This window comes from Pithys albifrons, chromosome 5 (genome assembly GCF_047495875.1).
Source record: "Pithys albifrons albifrons isolate INPA30051 chromosome 5, PitAlb_v1, whole genome shotgun sequence".
Classification (NCBI taxonomy): Eukaryota; Metazoa; Chordata; class Aves; order Passeriformes; family Thamnophilidae; genus Pithys; species Pithys albifrons.
In genome coordinates, this window is record NC_092462.1 from 66,884,153 (window position 1) to 66,901,451 (window position 17,299).

Here is a 17,299-nt window from a genome sequence, read left to right on the forward strand (position 1 = left end):
TTTAATGAATGGAGTAACAGTAACTATCTCATTTGCCTAAAGCCACTAAAGCGGTAGAATTCAAGCCAGTACATTCATAGACTCATAGAATTGTTTAGGTTGGAAAAGACTTCTAAGATCAAGTCCTATCACTTCCAAGTTACCACTAAACTACTTTTCCAAGTACCACACTCACAGGTTTTCTGAACACTTCCAGGGGTGCTAATTCTACCGTCTCCCTGGGCAGCCTGTTCCAATGCTTGAAAACCCTTTCAGTGAAGAAATTTTTCCTAGTATTGAGCCTAAAACTCTCCTGGCTCAACTGAGTCCATTTCCTCTTACCTGTCACTTGTTACCTGGGAGAAGAGACTGACCCCCACCTCACTACAACCTCCTTTCAAATCTCTGCCTCCCAGACTGAACTCTTACCTTCTGAACTCTTACCTTCACTCATGAAATTAAAAAAAAATATGATTTGTCTTTTAACTTCTCATCAAGGTGCAACAACAGCAGATCCACAGAGACTCGTTCTTGGTGCTTTCTGTGTAGTGTGTGCAAGCACTAATACACCATAATGGAGCACAAGGCAAGGATATGACAAATACACGCATATGTTCTTCAAATGCAAAAGTACTATTTCTGTTGTCTTAATCTAGGATTTCAAAATAATGAGCAGTCATATCATCACTCTTTAAACAGCTTTGTTAGTAGAGAATAAAGCCAACTTTCTTACTCAATTTCTAGTGAAAACCAATGCTATTAAATGAGTTTTCTAGCACCATTAAAAATCTCAAAGCATTCCAACCCTAGAGAAGATAGAATCTGCACCAATATTCACCCATGTGACATCCCATACCACCTCTCAATTTGTTGAGATGCTTGACTTAGTGATGACATGCACTGCCACCTTGTGTTATGGTTTAGAACTGAGAAAGTCCAAAAAGTTGGGTTTCACACAAACATTCAGCTTCCCCTGTTTTAACAGCACTGTTTTCCCCAATCACTGTTCCACACAAGAAGCCCCTCTGGTCTTTCACATAAATAAATAAAAAAATCTGTATCTACATATATCTAACTCAGGCTGCAACAGATGCAAGCCTCCACAACCCCAAGGTCAAACTGAACAAAGTTCATTGTTCTCCACTAACTGGTGCAGGTATTTCCAACAGCACACAGTTTTGCATGGGCAGCTGGTGCTAAGCGACATAGACAGCATCTTTTAGGCTGCTCTTCCTCCAGCACAAACAAATAAATCCATAGGCTACAATACTGCATTGACAAAAAAGTGAGGCTAAGATATTAATCCCTCACTCAACTTCAATCTGAAAAATAATAACAGAAATCGTCCCCTTTATGTCCCTGGACTGTATTTTGAGAGGAGGCATTGTTCTCAAAATCTCTACAAGAAGAGACTAAGGGTTCATTTACCTACAATGCTGGGCATAAGCTGAGCTGTACCAGCAGCACACACTGGGATAGGAGCTCCAGAATGAAAAGGAGGGATGTGAAGTTGTAGGTTTTTCAGTGGTCTGTAGCCAACCCAATGCTGCTACATCTGTGCCTCACAGAGAACATGAAAGCAATCACCTGTTAAGTCCAAAGTTGAGTGTAACTACACTGTGTGTTGCAGTGCAGTCCCAAGCCCAGTGGGTGGATCACAGAAAAATATGCATTAACAAGAAAGAAAATCATGGACTGGTTCTGGAAAAGGCCATTAATGGGCTTTAAAGCTGTACTGTACTTTTAAATATGCGCCGAGTGGAAGTTCATTTAAAAAAAAAAAGAAAAAAGCAGACTGGCTTACAATTTGTTTAAGTATGGTCATCTAGAAGTAAAAACATTTCTGTTTCTCTATTCTGAAGAGTATCAATAAAACTTGTAAACTGCACTATCTTTACACAGATGAAATTCCTAAATGACCCATCTTCTTTCTCACTGGGCATACTATGCAACTATAAAATATGACTATATCATTAACTGTTTACATGACAGTAGAACCGAGTCCACCTACTTCACTTCTGCACTGACAATAAATTGGAAATTTTGGTATTACCTTGTTTCTCACAAATTATCCACTGAAATAGAAACATTACAGTAGTTCACAGAAACTTAGTTCCAGCATTCAGCAGGAGCCCTTCTTGCTCTAGCAGAGAGCAGTTTTCCTACCATGTGAGTTGGCAAACAAAGAATATGCTAAAGCTAATTAGTATTCACTGACCAATTTTGACATATGATGAAATCTAGTTTAGAAAATAGGGGTTTTGAATGTTTTTTCCTCCCCTCTCCCCATCCAAGCAGTAAAAAAGCAAGACACAAGTCATCTGCCATACTAATGTATTCCATCTTTCAAAAAGAAAGACATGATTTTAATATTACTTAACAATATGTTAAAAAAGTAGCCAGTTAGGCTTCAGTGTTAATACAATTATACACTCTATAACAGATTGATAGTGTGAGTACTGTTCTTTTTTAAATTTTCTCATTCTGCAAGTATTCTTACACAAGCTGGCTACAAGTCAGGAAGAAAAAAATCAAAACACAAATAGCGTAACTTGTACACTCTTAAACAGTAGATTGTGAAAGAACTGAGGGAATACTTGTCCCATAAGAGCCTCTTTTTCATGAAGTCATGTCAGGAGAATTCTGGAGCAGATGAAAGCACAGCTGACTAAGGTCCATTCCTTTGTCAGGAGTCAGAATGACAAACATAGCTAGATGCAGAAGTGACAGGAGCCACTGCAGATGATGCAATCTAGTATTCTGGCCTCCACCCAAGCCTAAGCAATTTAAAGTCTTTGAGGCCAAGGCATTCAGGAGATGGAAAAGAGCTATTGTTCCAACTCCACTGGCATACAGCTACCATCAAGTAAGTCTCACTCACAGACTACAAGCACACAAGCTAACAAATTCAGGTAGAAAGTGGCAATTTTTCAGTCCGCAAGAATTATCAGGCCAAAGGGTTCAGTGCAGATCCACACAGCACTGGGGACAAGGCAAGGCAGCACTGGCTCAAGACCAGGTAAGCTCTCAGCACAGCAGGACAGGAAAGTGGAGCTGTCGTTCATCGATTCCTGCAGGGTTCCCTCCCCATCTTGTGTCATTTCAATGTGCAGCAAAGGTGGTTTTTTTCAAGCTAAAGTTGGACCAGTTGATGGAAAGTCTCTGCCTTGTCTGTCTGGCAGAATCCAAGCAGAATCTGGAAAGCAAAAAGTGATAAAGTGAAATCCATATACTCAAAATCAGACTTCCTGTGTTATCCCTCTTTTGAAGAGTAGCTCTCACTCAGAAAGACAAAACCTTTTAAAAAAATCTTATCTAAAAAAAAAAATCTCTTGTCCATCACTAAAATACATCATAAACTAGTTACTTTAAACACCACTCTATTCTCAGGAGTAAGAGAAGGAGGTAGCAAAGAACATTGCATATTCAGGGGCACAGAAGTGAGCAGAATGTTAACTAGAAACAGTGATGGCATCACTGTATTTACCAGAAACCTTGAAAGGGTAAGAATGAGTGGCAGGAGGTGTGTAAAGCAGCATCACCAATGGCATGAGACACTGCTGCTTCTCCTCCTCATGCAGCAACGTTACATTTGGAACAAAGACCTTGGGAAAGGTCTGCTTATAACAGAGCAGAGAAGTAGCCCACATGCCTGGAAAAACACCTTTAGAACGAAAACCCTTTTATTTGCTTTCTCCAAACAGAATTTATGGAAGACCTCTGGAAGAGGCAGCCACATGCAGGCCTTTCAGCACCTGTTAATTCAGGCTGAAGAACTTTAGCTTACAGGCTAAAGGCTACATGACTGCATCAAAGTAGTGCAAACCTTTCTCTCGAAGGCTACGCTGCTTCTGTAACAACTGAAAGGCAAAAAAGGGGAACAGACAGAAGGAGCACAATAGAACAGGTACAGTAGAAGGTTAGGATTAGACTTATTTTGTTCTCTCTATGCTAAAGTCAGAAGTAGCTTGCAATATTAATCCTGATGTCAGGGTGTTATTCAAGACACAAGTCAGGAAGAAAAGATGATGATAAACAAACTGTCAGTAAGAAGTATGAATTCAGTAGGCCTGTGCAGCTCATTGCCATGGGGGGTTACTGAAACAAGCCACGTTACAAGCCTTCCAAGTATTTTGTCGGGAACTATGAAATTATACAGAACACAGGCAATAAAGGTGCCCTCATGGCATTAAGTAGCTGTTTTTTTCCCCTAAAAGAGCACCAAGCAGGGCTTTTCAGTAACCTTTTCTAAGCCGGTATACAGTACATTTACACACAATTTCTAACAGAAGACAGTAAAGGAACAGATCACAAAAATTACTGAATGGAGTACAAAACAGTACACTTTGAAGGGTTAACTCTTCATCTGGAATCACATTTGACAAGTTTATCTCCAAAAGTCAACTGCACTTCTCCAAATATGAGACACTGCTTCATTTGTCCTACTGAGAGTAAATAACTGATGAAAAGAACTTTCCTATTTGCTACAGATACTGTAAACTTGATTGAAGCTGACACTAGTCCACAATAAAGGCTTAAGCTACACTAACACTAGCAGTACCTAATACATGCTGTATTTTACCTATAAAAACTACATTTCAATCTAATTGGCACCACTCAGAAAAATAATTTTTAGGATCAGAGACCATGCAGTGGTGAAAATTTTATCATCTTGTACATTGTAACTCTGTAAGCAATGAGATACATGCATTTTGTAATATTAATAAAAAGCAGCAGCTGTACTCTGTTCTTTGCAAGACCCAGACACACATCACATCCCAGGTACATAGGCTATGAAAACTATATAAATTTAGAAGAGAAATCTATACTGAAAGCCCTTTCTTGAAAAAACCATCCTTTAAACAAACAGCTTTTGTTGCTTTGTGATGTATTACTGTTGAGTCCTAAATTATTCAACTGAGAAAACAGAGTTATTTGTAACTTTTCAGATTTGGCTAAAAGGCTCACTAAATGTATTCATGGGAAATTAGCACATCCAGCCAATAGTAAAGAAAACAATTTGAGTGGATTTCAGTACTATGGAAGAACATATGCCACACTACTTAAACATGAGCTGCTTCCCCATGTTTGAGGAATTTAAAGGTAACTAATATCTCAGAATCACAGAATACTCTGAGTTGGAGGGGACTCACAAGGATCAAGTCCAACTCTCAATATGATGCATAAATCCCCAAAACAACCAAAATGCAGAGAAGGAAAAACTTTCCCAAGCACAGGTTCATACTATTCTTTTACTGTCACTGTAGTAGGCCAGGTTAGATGGAGCCATAGGCAACCTGGTCTAGTGAAAGGTGTCCTGTCCATGGCAGGGGGCTGTAACCAGATGGTCTTTAAAGTCCCTTTCAAACCAGGCCATTCTATAAGCATCCCCTCTTAATGATGGCATAAATTAATACCTCACAGTTATACCACCTGGAAAATAAATGAAATATTCATGCAAATTTTACTAAAAAAAAGAAAAAAGTAACAGAACATTCTGAAAGCTTTGATGAGAACCTGTGGAACACAGAGATAATTCTGGCACTCATTTCTGTATTTGTGCTATTCAGCTATGAGCTGTGCCCACAGACCAGAGCTTTGGTGACTGTTACAGTAATCAGAATGTCAGCTGTAACAGGATTTGCTATGTTACACCACAGCACAATACAAAGTTTTCTGCCAGGAGTTAGTTATTAAATTGTAGGTTGGTGTGGTGCAGCTGTTTTTGTTTGTTTTACAACCACAAGATATGGAAAGAAGTAACAACAGCTTTATGTGCAGGGATTACAGCACTTTACCTTTTAAAATACTCCACTTCTCTCTCTGTTTCATCCATTTCCACGCTGTCTAGATCAATGTCTTTGGGTAGAAAAACATCGTCTACAAAGGAAAAAGGATGACACTATGTTAGATTCCATGGGGAGGGGGGAAGGAGAGAAGAGGCAGCTTGAAGAAGCTGCATTAAAGATGTTTTTGGAGAACTGAGTGATTATTCTGTTCAGGCTTCTTTAATACACATTTATATTTAAAAAGACACTTATTAAAACCTCTGTACTAGTATCTCTGGCCACTCTTTAAGGAGTTATACTGGGAACAAGGAAGAGATGAATGAACAGGAAATTTACTGATTTCATAGGTTGCAAAATGATAACATAAACCTGCAATACACATGAGAATAGTGAAATTATACAAAGGGCTCAGTGAAGTAATTAGATAGCTGTTGAATGCCTAAAATTTGTTGTTCTTACTACTAGAAAGGTAGCTTTAGAAGCATTGTTAAAATGGCATTTATAAAGAAAAATAAGAATTCTGGGTTTGTAGAGCCGTTGTACTCCTTCTGGGACATGATCATCAGGATGTGTCTGAAAGAGGTTAAGTCACACGAGCTACCAGTAGAAATATTTTTTAAACCCCACATTTAACACATCAGTATATGACCTGAACTTATGCCTCAGCTACAGCAAAAAAGTCACCTTAAAGTCTGTTAGTATATTGTACTATCTCAGTGAATGGTTCTCTTCTGTACTTTAAAATGAAATGCAACAGAAAGCATAACTTTTTGTAGAAACCAATTTGAAGATTTTCCTCTTGAAATTTGTTTTCTCACCACATATATACTCACCAGTGTCATTTCTGATGCAGCTTCACAATACATTCCAAAAAGGGTGAGACACAAAGAAACTAATCAAAAACACCAAGCACACACCTGCACCCTACGATCCCTGCAATTATGAGAATAGACAACTCTCTTCTAACGACAGTCCTGGTGGTTTAAAAGTTGTATGTATTTGCTATTCAACTTACTCCTAAAGCAGAAGGGCCTGTAAACACAGAGCTGCCCTAATCGTCCTATTTTTCTTCAGCCTCTTTATAACAAGGGGTTCCAATACTTCAACAGAAAAGAATTTTTTAAGAAACAGAGATCTCACCAAAATAAAGCATGTTCGCTGCTGTAACACTTAATTCTAAACTCAATTAAAACCCCCTAGCTTTGTTACCCCCTTTTCATGTTCTTTCCTACCCTAGTTCTCATTCTTTTTTTCTCAGTTCAATTTTTGTGTCTTTGCTAATTTGGTATGATGTCTTAAAAGAATTACAACTACATGAAAAGTCATGTATTACAGTAACTTTCTTGTAGCTCTAAAGTCAGGATTACTCAAAGTAGAAATCCAGTCCCAATTCTACAGAGAACAGCACAATTCTCTCTTTATAAATTCAGAAACATGTCCCTGTGTATTTTCACATTTAAGAATTATCTTTTGGACATTTTGGACTTGATTTAAGCAGCAGAAAACCATGATTGGGGCAGGGAGGAGGACAAGACACAGGAAGGTACCTGTGATCTCCTACAGTAAATGTCCTCCACCACCATCACTCTCTTCAAAATTTTCACGTCTCCTCTTTCTGCTCCCAGTTCTGGAGTTTTATCTTGCTTCAGTCACCAGAGACTGCCAAAGGTCTCCTATCTTGATGAGTTTAACAGGCAGGAGGACAGCGAGAACTGCCACACGTTTCATTCATGCACTGTTACCACTCAGTCTGAGTCACCAGGTGATCCCAGGGGAATGACTGGGTGCTCCAAGCAGAGAAATATCCACACCACAAAACTGCCATCCCACCTGGCAGCCCCAGTAGGGACCAAGTATGTGCAGGAATAAAACTGGTGCCTGAGAATAGCAGTCCAACATGGTATGCTGGCAAAGCCAACATGTGCTTTTCAGTTCTGGTATTAGCTGTTGGATGGGTTCAGGCAAACAAAAAAATAAACTGGAAACAAAATTATTCAAGTGAAATTTGCTTGAGTTACTTCAGTCTCCTGTGGTTTTATTCTTTCTATTAGATAAAGAAAAAAATCTGTTTACTAGGATAAGCTAATATGGTGAACACACTGAATATTATCAACTAATGAACATTCCACTGCAATTTTTCACTTGGGCAAATAAAAATCAGTAATTTATTTATTTATTTGTTTGTTAATATAATGAATACAAGAAAGGAATTCTTTCCACTGAAAAAATGCATATTTATGGGGATGAATGACTATTCTTTGACTGCACAATCCCCTTATTTCCCTTGCTCAAAGAGCAAGATCACATTACACTCTTAATGCTGAATGAGAAACAACCTTGCTTTTAAAGAAATTCACAATGGATTTCAGCACTACTAAATTAATTATATATTTTAAGTAAGATAGGCTTTCCTGAAGACTGGCTTTCTTAACTGACAAAATCCCCCCACAAAACCTGCAGTAACATGCTAGATAGTTTATTTTTGAAAGCATCCTACCCCTCTTCATTAGAACACTATGCATCACTTAATAGTTATAATTCTGATGATTTGAGTTTTTCCAACACCAGTTTCTCAGTTTCTCTAATTTACATTTGCAGGAAGGACTGAAGATAAAGATGGCAGAGCTCTGGATTGAAATGGTACCAATAAAAAAAACAACCCAAGTTCTTCAAATTCCTTACACACTTACCAATGGAATTGTTGACTTTATCTCCTTTTTTCTTCTTGTTTTTCTTGTTCTTGCCTTTTGGTTGAGGAGAATCTGCAAGTATTAGCTTATTGTTCTGCTGCTGTTCACTTGGTGAAGGGGATTCACTTGTTATGGGTGCTTTCTCTTCCTTTACATGGTTCAACTGCTTTTTGTTGTTATTGTTTAATTTCTTCTCATCCTTTTTAGGTTCTGCAAGTGTTGGGAGCTCTGCTGCTTTTGCTTTGGATTCTATTTGGTTTCTGGTTTTAGTCTGAATCTCAGCTGCTTTGGGGGAGTCAACAGGCTTTTTCACTTGATCAACACATGATTTGTTTATCTGCTTTAGTTTCTGTTTGCTGTTTCCTTCTTTATGTTGATGCATAATATCAAGCAGAAAGGAGAGGGGCTCATGCTGCTTTACACTGCCCTCTTTCTGATAGAGCAGCTTTGAGTCTCTAGTGTTTACACTGGATAGTTCACAGCCTGTCTCTAGTACTGGCCTCTGTTCTGTGTGATTCACGTGTCTTGGCAGTGAACCGGAGGAGGTTTCTATCTTTTCTGATTGTTCAAGTGTACCATTCTGAATGTCTTCGGGCGTGTTTGGGACAGGTTCCTTCACTGCCTGGCAGTTCCGAGTAAGCATGTCCACCTTTTGACAGTCCTTACTGCTTCGCTCTTTCTTCTTTTTCTTGACAGCCCGCAGCTGCTGGAGTTCTTGCAGCCTTTGTAGTTCCTGCTTCAGCCTCTCCTCTTCCTCTTCCTCACGCCGCCTCTGCTCCTCAAGCAACTGGTGGTGCTCCCTCTCCCTGGCTTCAGCTTCCAGTCGAGCTTTTTCTTCAAGCTGCAAAGTAACAATAGGTTTATTGAAAGTGACAAACATTTTGGAAATTTAGAGTTTTAGGGATTATTAGGCACTCAGCAATAGGACAAGGAGGCACGGGCTCAAGCTCTGCCAGGGGAAATTGAAGTTGGAGATCAGAAAAAAATTCTTTAGAGAGAGAGTAATCAGGCATTGGAATGGCCTGCCCAGAGAGGGGGTGGATTCACCATCCCTGGAGGTTTTTAAACTGAGATTGGATGTGGCACTGAGTGCCATGATCTGGTTAATGGACTGGAGTTGGACCAAGGGTTGGACTTGATGATCTAGAGGGTCTTTTCCAACCCAATCGATTCTATGATTAATAATTTTCTCTATGAATGTTATAAATCCCAGGATGTGAACATATGAACTTATTTCCATTTGCTATGTTTCTGTAACCCATTAGACAGTTGTTAATATCAACTGTTCATCTTCCCTTTGCTATTGCTAAGTCTAACTCCATATCAAAGGCTCTTACATCCACCTGCTGACAACGAAACATGCAGCTCCTTTTTCCATGACTGTGGGTGTCCCTGAGGTAGCTCAGGTTTGTATGGAGTTGTACTGTTACCTGTTCTCCTGCTATGGCAGCAGAGCTGCTCTGTGTCAGTGCTCAGTAACATTAGAAAGAGCAATCAGTAAACACATTTTGCACCAACATTTTGTCAAAAGTACTAAGGATGGCAAAGTTTTCTACTGTCAGCCATAAGTTGATTAACCCAAACAAAGGCACGAGGGAATTTTTTCCAGCCACTACTGCCAATGCCTAAAACTTTGCTGTGCAGCACTGAACTTGCATCATTAGCAAAATGAAAGGAAGTCACACACTGAGAACAATCATGACCATTTATTTTCTCACACATTTAGAGGTGGCTGTGTGGCATTACTTTTTCAGTTAGGGAAGCCATGCAAAAATTCCTGTGAGAAACTTCTACTTTTTAAGCCCAAATTGCACTGGAAGAGCAAAGTGAATTTTGCATTGCAAATTTTACAAAATTAGTTTTATTTATAAATAACCCACTAAGTCCTCAAGATGCTGAATAATGCTACAACAGGAACATCAAGAATTTAACTAGTGAATATTAGGTCTTCCAAACCCATGGAAGCATTTAAAGAATGTAGAAATAGTGCTAGAAAGAAACCCACAACCACGAAAATATTTACAACATAGTCATATAACACACTTAACAGAATTCAAAAAACATTCAGCAGCCAATCTCATTGTGCATTGAACTTTATACCTAAGGCTGCTACCTGAATTGCAGTAAGAAAAGCAGATTTCCTGCTCGTTCCAATTAAAAAAAAATAGAAGTATATTTACTTTATTAACTCAGCAAATATTGTTTTCAAAAAATAATTTTGCTGTTACACACTGGAATCTTTTTTTAAATCTCTTTTGGTAGTTTTCATTTGAAAGCAATCTATACTTTTTCTCCTTTGCCCTGTCTCTGCAGCTTGCCACTTCACTCCAGCTTGGGATAACCCTGTGTCATCACGTGGCACAGCACTTAACCTCTGTCAATCAGGACAGCAAGGTGCTCAGTGCAATCATTCTAAAAATATCCAATCTCAACATTTGCTCTCTCACTGACCTACGTTTTCTGTCTTCCTACAGAGATACTCTACCATAACCATTACCCCCAAAACAGAAACAGCAGGTTTCTAACTTTCCCCATTATTAACTGTCAATGCTACAAAACAACACTCAGAAATAACTTTCTGAAGTGTGAGACATTCCAATACAAAGCTGACTTGCACCAAACACATGGCAATGACATTGTGAGCAATCTGTCCAGCCTGCTGCCATAACTCCTCAGGCAGCATCAAAACAGGTAAGCTGGCAGTGTAGAAACCAACAGGCAGTGTACCATAAACGAACACAGAGCACAATTACAGCCTTATTATAAAGTCAGTGTACAGCACCATCCTTGCAGAGAGCACACGGACTCAAACAGGAGGCCTAGGATAAAGGTACTTTCATGTCTTACCTTTCTTTGCTTATGTCTGGCTCGCTTGGCAGCACGAGAACTGCTTACTGGTTTGGTTTCAGAGCTGTTTATAAATTGTAACAAGTCTTCCACCTTTCGATGGTCAACAACACTCTCCCTTTCAGAGATGTGATCTGGCTTCTTCGGCTGCTCTTCCTTCCTTTTTGTTAAACGCAAGCGGAGTTTTTCTCGCATCTCTGCGTAATTTCTACTGGTTGGTGCAGCTGGAGGCTGAAGGACACAAGACAAAGCTTTAGTGACTAAATGGAAAAATGTCACTGACCTAATACTTTTGAGATTTTGGAATTTTAGAGACCTTCAAATAATGAGGAAGGTCCAAACCTGACTATCAAACTCCTCACTGTTTGTATGTGCACCCCAAAGTGAACTTAACAGGCAACAGACCTGCCAGACTTGGTGCTGGCTTGTGAACTCCCTTGTCCAGCTGAAAGAATGAGTGATCTTGAGGAGTACATGAGTGAGAAGACAAACAAATACCTTTAGAAGCAAGAAAAGAGATTTCCATATCCTTTTTGACCAGTATACCATATTTGAGAATTTGAAAGGAGTGGCCATTTGCTGGTTTTTATTTCCTATGAGGTCTGTTTCAGAGTTTGGGATACAGAGGTCTCCGGTCTGTAACTGTGAAGGGCTGATTATCCTGCCCTGTGCCAGCATCCCCTCCAGCAGAGTCACATCAATAACTTACACTGCTGCAGGGAATCCTCACATCAGGTTTTATATCTGTATTCCCACCCACCGCTCCTGCCTCTCCACTCCTCGTTCCTCCTCCCCTCCTGCTGCTTTACCCTCTCCCCTCCTGTACTGGACATGGTGCCCACCTGTTTGCAGCTACACCACTTCAACTCATTAAACCAGCAAAACAAAGCCCATTAACTTAAAAATCCTGGAGCATTCTCCCACTTTAGCAAAACGACTACCTTACTGTGCAGTCAGGTAGCTCTCAAACACAGACCCATCGTGGACATGGTGGGAATGTGCAAGGAGAAATGGTATCCCCTCCCTGCCCCTTTCAGCCACAGGGGCTTCTAATTTACCTCAAGTAGTAAAGCACTAAGATGAAACTGCATTTGATGCAATACAAGGCCTATAAACTGAGGTTTTATTTCAAATAGGAAAAATGCCAGCGACTCAAATTCTACTAGTGAACTGATTATTAAAACATATTATACACAGATTTACATGTTAAGAAAAAACTAGATGTGGCAACTTAACAGCTTTTGGTATTTCATTTGTTAAATATGTTAACAAGACTTCACTAGACATGTTACTGGTACGAAGTTAACTTCAGGATCCTTCAAAGAAAGTGTAAAGTATTAAAATAAAGAATGCAAAAGATTCTGTGTAACCTACATGCGTTAGAACTTTATAATTTCTTCAAAACACTCTTTACATATAAATACAACTCAGTGCCTCTCAAAATACACCACTAAAGAAAAAGGTTTGTAGTGCTGAAAACAGTGAAAATGCAGTTTGAGTATTCCTTGGATAAAAATACAATTTAAATTTACACAGCCCATATTCTAGGTAAGAATAGGTTCCCCTCCCTTTTTCTTTTTGAATCAAGTTTAAGTGAATACTTAGAGGATTGCTGTTTTTACAGATGGGAGAATGGCTCATAAATTGCCACAAAGATTTAAACTACTATTCTATATAAAGTGCACTTTTACCCAAACTCATCACATTAATTATAATTACAGTACTACAGATGAGTGCATGGATTTTGTACAGTTACTGAAGTGGCTCAATAACCCTGTTTGCAGTTTCAGTCAAACATGGTATCTATTATCCAAGTTGGCTGCTTTCTAATCTTTTAGTCATTTTTATTGCTCTTCAATGTTCTCAGCTGGAAAGGTTTGTTTCACTCCTTTATTCCAGAGGAAAATTACTTTCTAAATGCTTTTACAACTTCTCTTGAGTGAGTTCCAATGCCACCCCCTTAGCTGCAGTCTGATACATCACATACAATCAATGATGAGTAAGTGACAAAAATGCAAACAAAAGCAATTTAAAATACAACTCACGCCTCCATGGCCGAAGAATTCACAGTAACAGCAGTCACAGTATTTTCCTTCCTTCTGATTTGTGGATGTTGAGGTACTGGAGCTATGCTCTGAACAGCTGTCTTCATCTTGGCTCTCCTCTCCATCATACTGTTGATGATCATACGTGTTACTGTTCTCGCAGCGATGGCCCTCACAATCAGGATCACTACAGTAAATTTAGAAAGAGCTTATAAAAACCTCTAATGATAACAAGTAAGATATTTGAAACCCTCCCCCCCCATATACAGTTATATGCACATCTACCAGGAAAAATTATTCTCAAACTGGGATATCAACCACCAGTAAAGTATCAAACCCTAGAGCCTCGATCCACCAGCCTGTAAATTGAGACATTGAAAACCAAGCAGCAAGGTAAGATGATACGTAGGAAAGAGATTTATTAAAATCTAATCTAGTGACTCACTGAATACGCAGCCTAGAGAATGAGTTTTGAACTCTTCTTCCTGTCTTTCAACAGGTAGGATATTTCAGTAGTGATTCTAGATATTTTACAGGAAATGGTTTTGAAACTGCTGCTCATCTCGTCACTTGTGGTCTGAAGAAAGTTGTGCAGTTGCAAATCCCCTGGTTTTAGATTTTCAAGCTTTTAACTTTAATAAAAAATCCAAGGTAAGCTAAAATCAAAATGTTCCCATCACCCTGTTTGCAACTTCATTTTGAAGGGGAAATACCAGAGTGTCTCTTTAGTAAGCACATACATGGGAGGTGATTCCCTCCAGAGCTCTGTGTAACTGCACACCCAACATATCTATCATCCAGTTCTTCAACAACTGATGTGATTTTGCTTCAAAAGAAAGTAGGATTAAAAAAAATCCCCACTCATCTAGCACTAGTATTTCCTTGTTTATGTCAGAAAGGTGAAAACAGGCCATAGTCTGTCTTACCTACAAAATAGGTATAAATCTTCTTTCTAACCTCACTCCCGCTCCCCAGAATACAATCATTGCCCCTGGGTTGTCTCCCAGTTTATTCTTTTACAACTAAAAATAATCATGTTAGCACCTGGAGATGACAACAAAAGTTGGCTTCTTTGTGTTCAATAGCCCATATTCAATCACATCCCTGCCTTTGGTAAGAAAATTTCTTTACAAAATTGCAACAATTCCTCAATTACGAACAATAGTTACTTATTTTGTGATACCATCTATAAAACCATTTGATAACAGAAATAAGGGCATTTTTAGAAGTACTTTATGCATGCAGTTATTAAACTCTACCCAAACCTTGCATCATTCTCTGAAAACCTACAGTAGTCAGGAGACTACATTCACAGCATCATCCATGATCACAGTCCTACAGGTCTCAGAGCCCTTGGAGCAATGACTCAGCTGCTTTTCTGTGATGCCTCCACCCTCCTGACATATCAAAGAGCTGGCACCATTGTCAGCCTGCCACAATACAGAACACTACCAGAACACAGCACCACCAAACTCCTCCCAACCTCCCAGCCCTCTGAAAACCTTCAGAAATCAAAACATCCTTCCACAATACAACCATCATAAAAATGGTAGGACTGACACCTAAGTAGTACTGAGTGTAGTCAGGATAATGTGCTACTATGTGGTTCAGGACCATGTATGACCTTTTTATAGTCTGAGCTAAATTACAGACTCTAAGTTTTCACAGCTTTTTGTTCCCACTTGCCACATAATGGGACCAGGGACAGAGGACAGGTGACAGAGGACAGGTACATTATACACCAGGTTTGTGTCTCAGCACCAGCAACCACTACTGGCAATGACAGAATAAGAAACAATAGTTTGACTTGTATACCCTGGGTAACATCTCTAAAAGTGAGCAAATACTTGTTTTTATGACTCAAAATTCAGTAACTAGACTGCAAGGAAAATCATATTTGTGCAGTCTCGCACCAAGTTACATACTAAGTATCTGCACTCAGTTTCACTTGCTAAACACACAGACAGCTCTTTCACACTACAAACAGTGGCAAAGGAGAAGAGGTATCTGTGTTTTCATTTCCCTTTTATTGTAAAAAAGAGTAAGAGTAACAACAGAAAACTTACCTGCAGACACTCGGGGGGGCACTTGCAGAGCTGTCTGTGGTTGAAGTAGGAGGTGCAACTGTAGTAGGACAAAGACCTGAATGAGGATCCACAAATCCAGGGGCTGTTGCAGCAGTTTTGGGGAAAGGAGGAGCAGCAAGATTTGGAAGATGCGGTGTAGAGGCTGGAGACAGTGCAGCAGGAGACAGTGAAGGAAGGGATGCTAAACTGGTAGGACTATTTCGTGGTGCAACTGGTGCAGAATGTCTGTGGTCCTCTTTATTAATATTGTGGAACACTTCACCTAAATTGGGGGGAAAAAAGAAACCGCTTACAATTAAAAATAATTAATATATTTTCATTAACTACCTAAACAATCACACAAACTGCTGGATGGTCTCAGCTTCTGTAAAAATCAACAGTACTACAACACATTTCTACCACCAGTTTCAAACCCTAACGTTAAGGTCTTTTATAAAGTTCTTTAATCCAGGAGTACAGAGACTAACTCAGGAGTAATAACAACAGCAATTAACAAAAATCATCAAGATGCATAATATTACGAAAATAAGCACATACTTGAGTCAGTTACTAAAGCTGTAAGGGAATTACAACCCCTTACCTATTGATGAAGGTCTCTTGGATGATACTTTGAATTGGTTGCTGCTTGACTGCACCGTAGTTGCTGTACAGGAGACAGAAGAAGTGGCAGAAGAGGTTGCCATGACAACTTTATTAGCTTCCATAAAGGCATCCTGGAAATTGTACAGACATTTCTTCTTTGCAGCACTTTTTTTCTCTTTGCTGTCAGTAACTGCTGCTGCTTCATTGCTAGATGTAGTAGGAAGTGCTTCGGGTCTTATTTCTGAGAGTGCTGGTGCTAATATATCACTCCCTTCAATTGAAACACACACAGTAATTAAGAATCACAGAATTACAGAAATGTCTTTATGGGCTTTAGAATTAAACATTGAATAATTTAGATGCAGACAAGCAAGTATATATTGTTAGTGTTGGCTTAGTTGGATCAGCAAATGGAATCCTCTTGTCCCCCTTTCTCCTCCCCAAATGCAGCTGTAACAAAAAGTGCTGACAAGCCACAGCAGAAGTCACAAACGTTAAAGTTACAACTCTAAGACCACTAAGTATGTGTTGACAAGTGGCAAAGATGCTACAGATATCTTCATTCATTTATAATTTACAAATCAAATTTGGACACCAATTTATATGCTGAGTATATAATCTTCAATATCTGAAGTCCAGGTTAGTCATGGAACAAATCTAAGTATGAACAACATATCTTTTTATCAATATGTGATAAATCTTATCTTTATTTATTTGAAATTCCAGTTAACTACAGTAACACCTTTGTGACAGACCTTCCACTCCAATCTGCCACCACCCATCTGTTGGAATAGCTACCCATGACTGTGTTTGTAAATGGATGAGATATCCTACTGAGGAAGTTTTCTGGATGTTTTTAATGCCTTTCTTTTTAAGTATCACTGTAGCAGCCTGACACAAGTTAGCAGCACATCAGTCTGGAAAAAAAAGCCAAAACACAACCCCAAACTTCCTTTTCCATACGAGTCGAATGAAATAAAAAAGGTATTTTAATATTTGCTAAGATGTGAATGAAAGATTTCTCTCTCTGTATTTTCTCTTTAACCATTAGCATTTCCAAATGCTTCCTGGCTTACATTAATCTTTTCCTTGATTTATGCCTCTGCCTTTTTGAATGACAATGCAGTTATCTCTGTGCATTCTAAGTAGGAAGATGTAGTACCATGTACCAGTGCTCTTGCTACCCAGCAGAAACAGGGTAGGTCTTTGTGGCAGAAGTCTAGAAGTTATTTAACTTTCCTCTCACTTCCCACTTCTCTGCAATCCTAAACTTCTGAAGA

General features: G+C 39.1%; 1 protein-coding gene across 2 annotated transcripts in view; it reads right to left on the bottom strand.

The window, feature by feature from the left end:
- Positions 1-2,299: 2,299 nt before the first annotated feature.
- The window catches only part of FAM193A (family with sequence similarity 193 member A), a 78,910-nt gene continuing 63,910 nt past the window's right edge, over positions 2,300-17,299 (bottom strand). For both annotated transcript variants that reach the window (XM_071556935.1, XM_071556934.1), the window contains 7 exons: positions 16,018-16,290; positions 15,417-15,699; positions 13,351-13,537; positions 11,306-11,536; positions 8,459-9,299; positions 5,778-5,859; positions 2,300-3,175 (listed from right to left, as the gene is read on the bottom strand). In XM_071556935.1, coding sequence (XP_071413036.1) covers positions 3,082-3,175; positions 5,778-5,859; positions 8,459-9,299; positions 11,306-11,536; positions 13,351-13,537; positions 15,417-15,699; positions 16,018-16,290 — 1,991 coding nt within the window. In that variant the 3' untranslated portion in view covers positions 2,300-3,081. The remainder of the gene's footprint in view (positions 3,176-5,777; positions 5,860-8,458; positions 9,300-11,305; positions 11,537-13,350; positions 13,538-15,416; positions 15,700-16,017; positions 16,291-17,299) is intronic.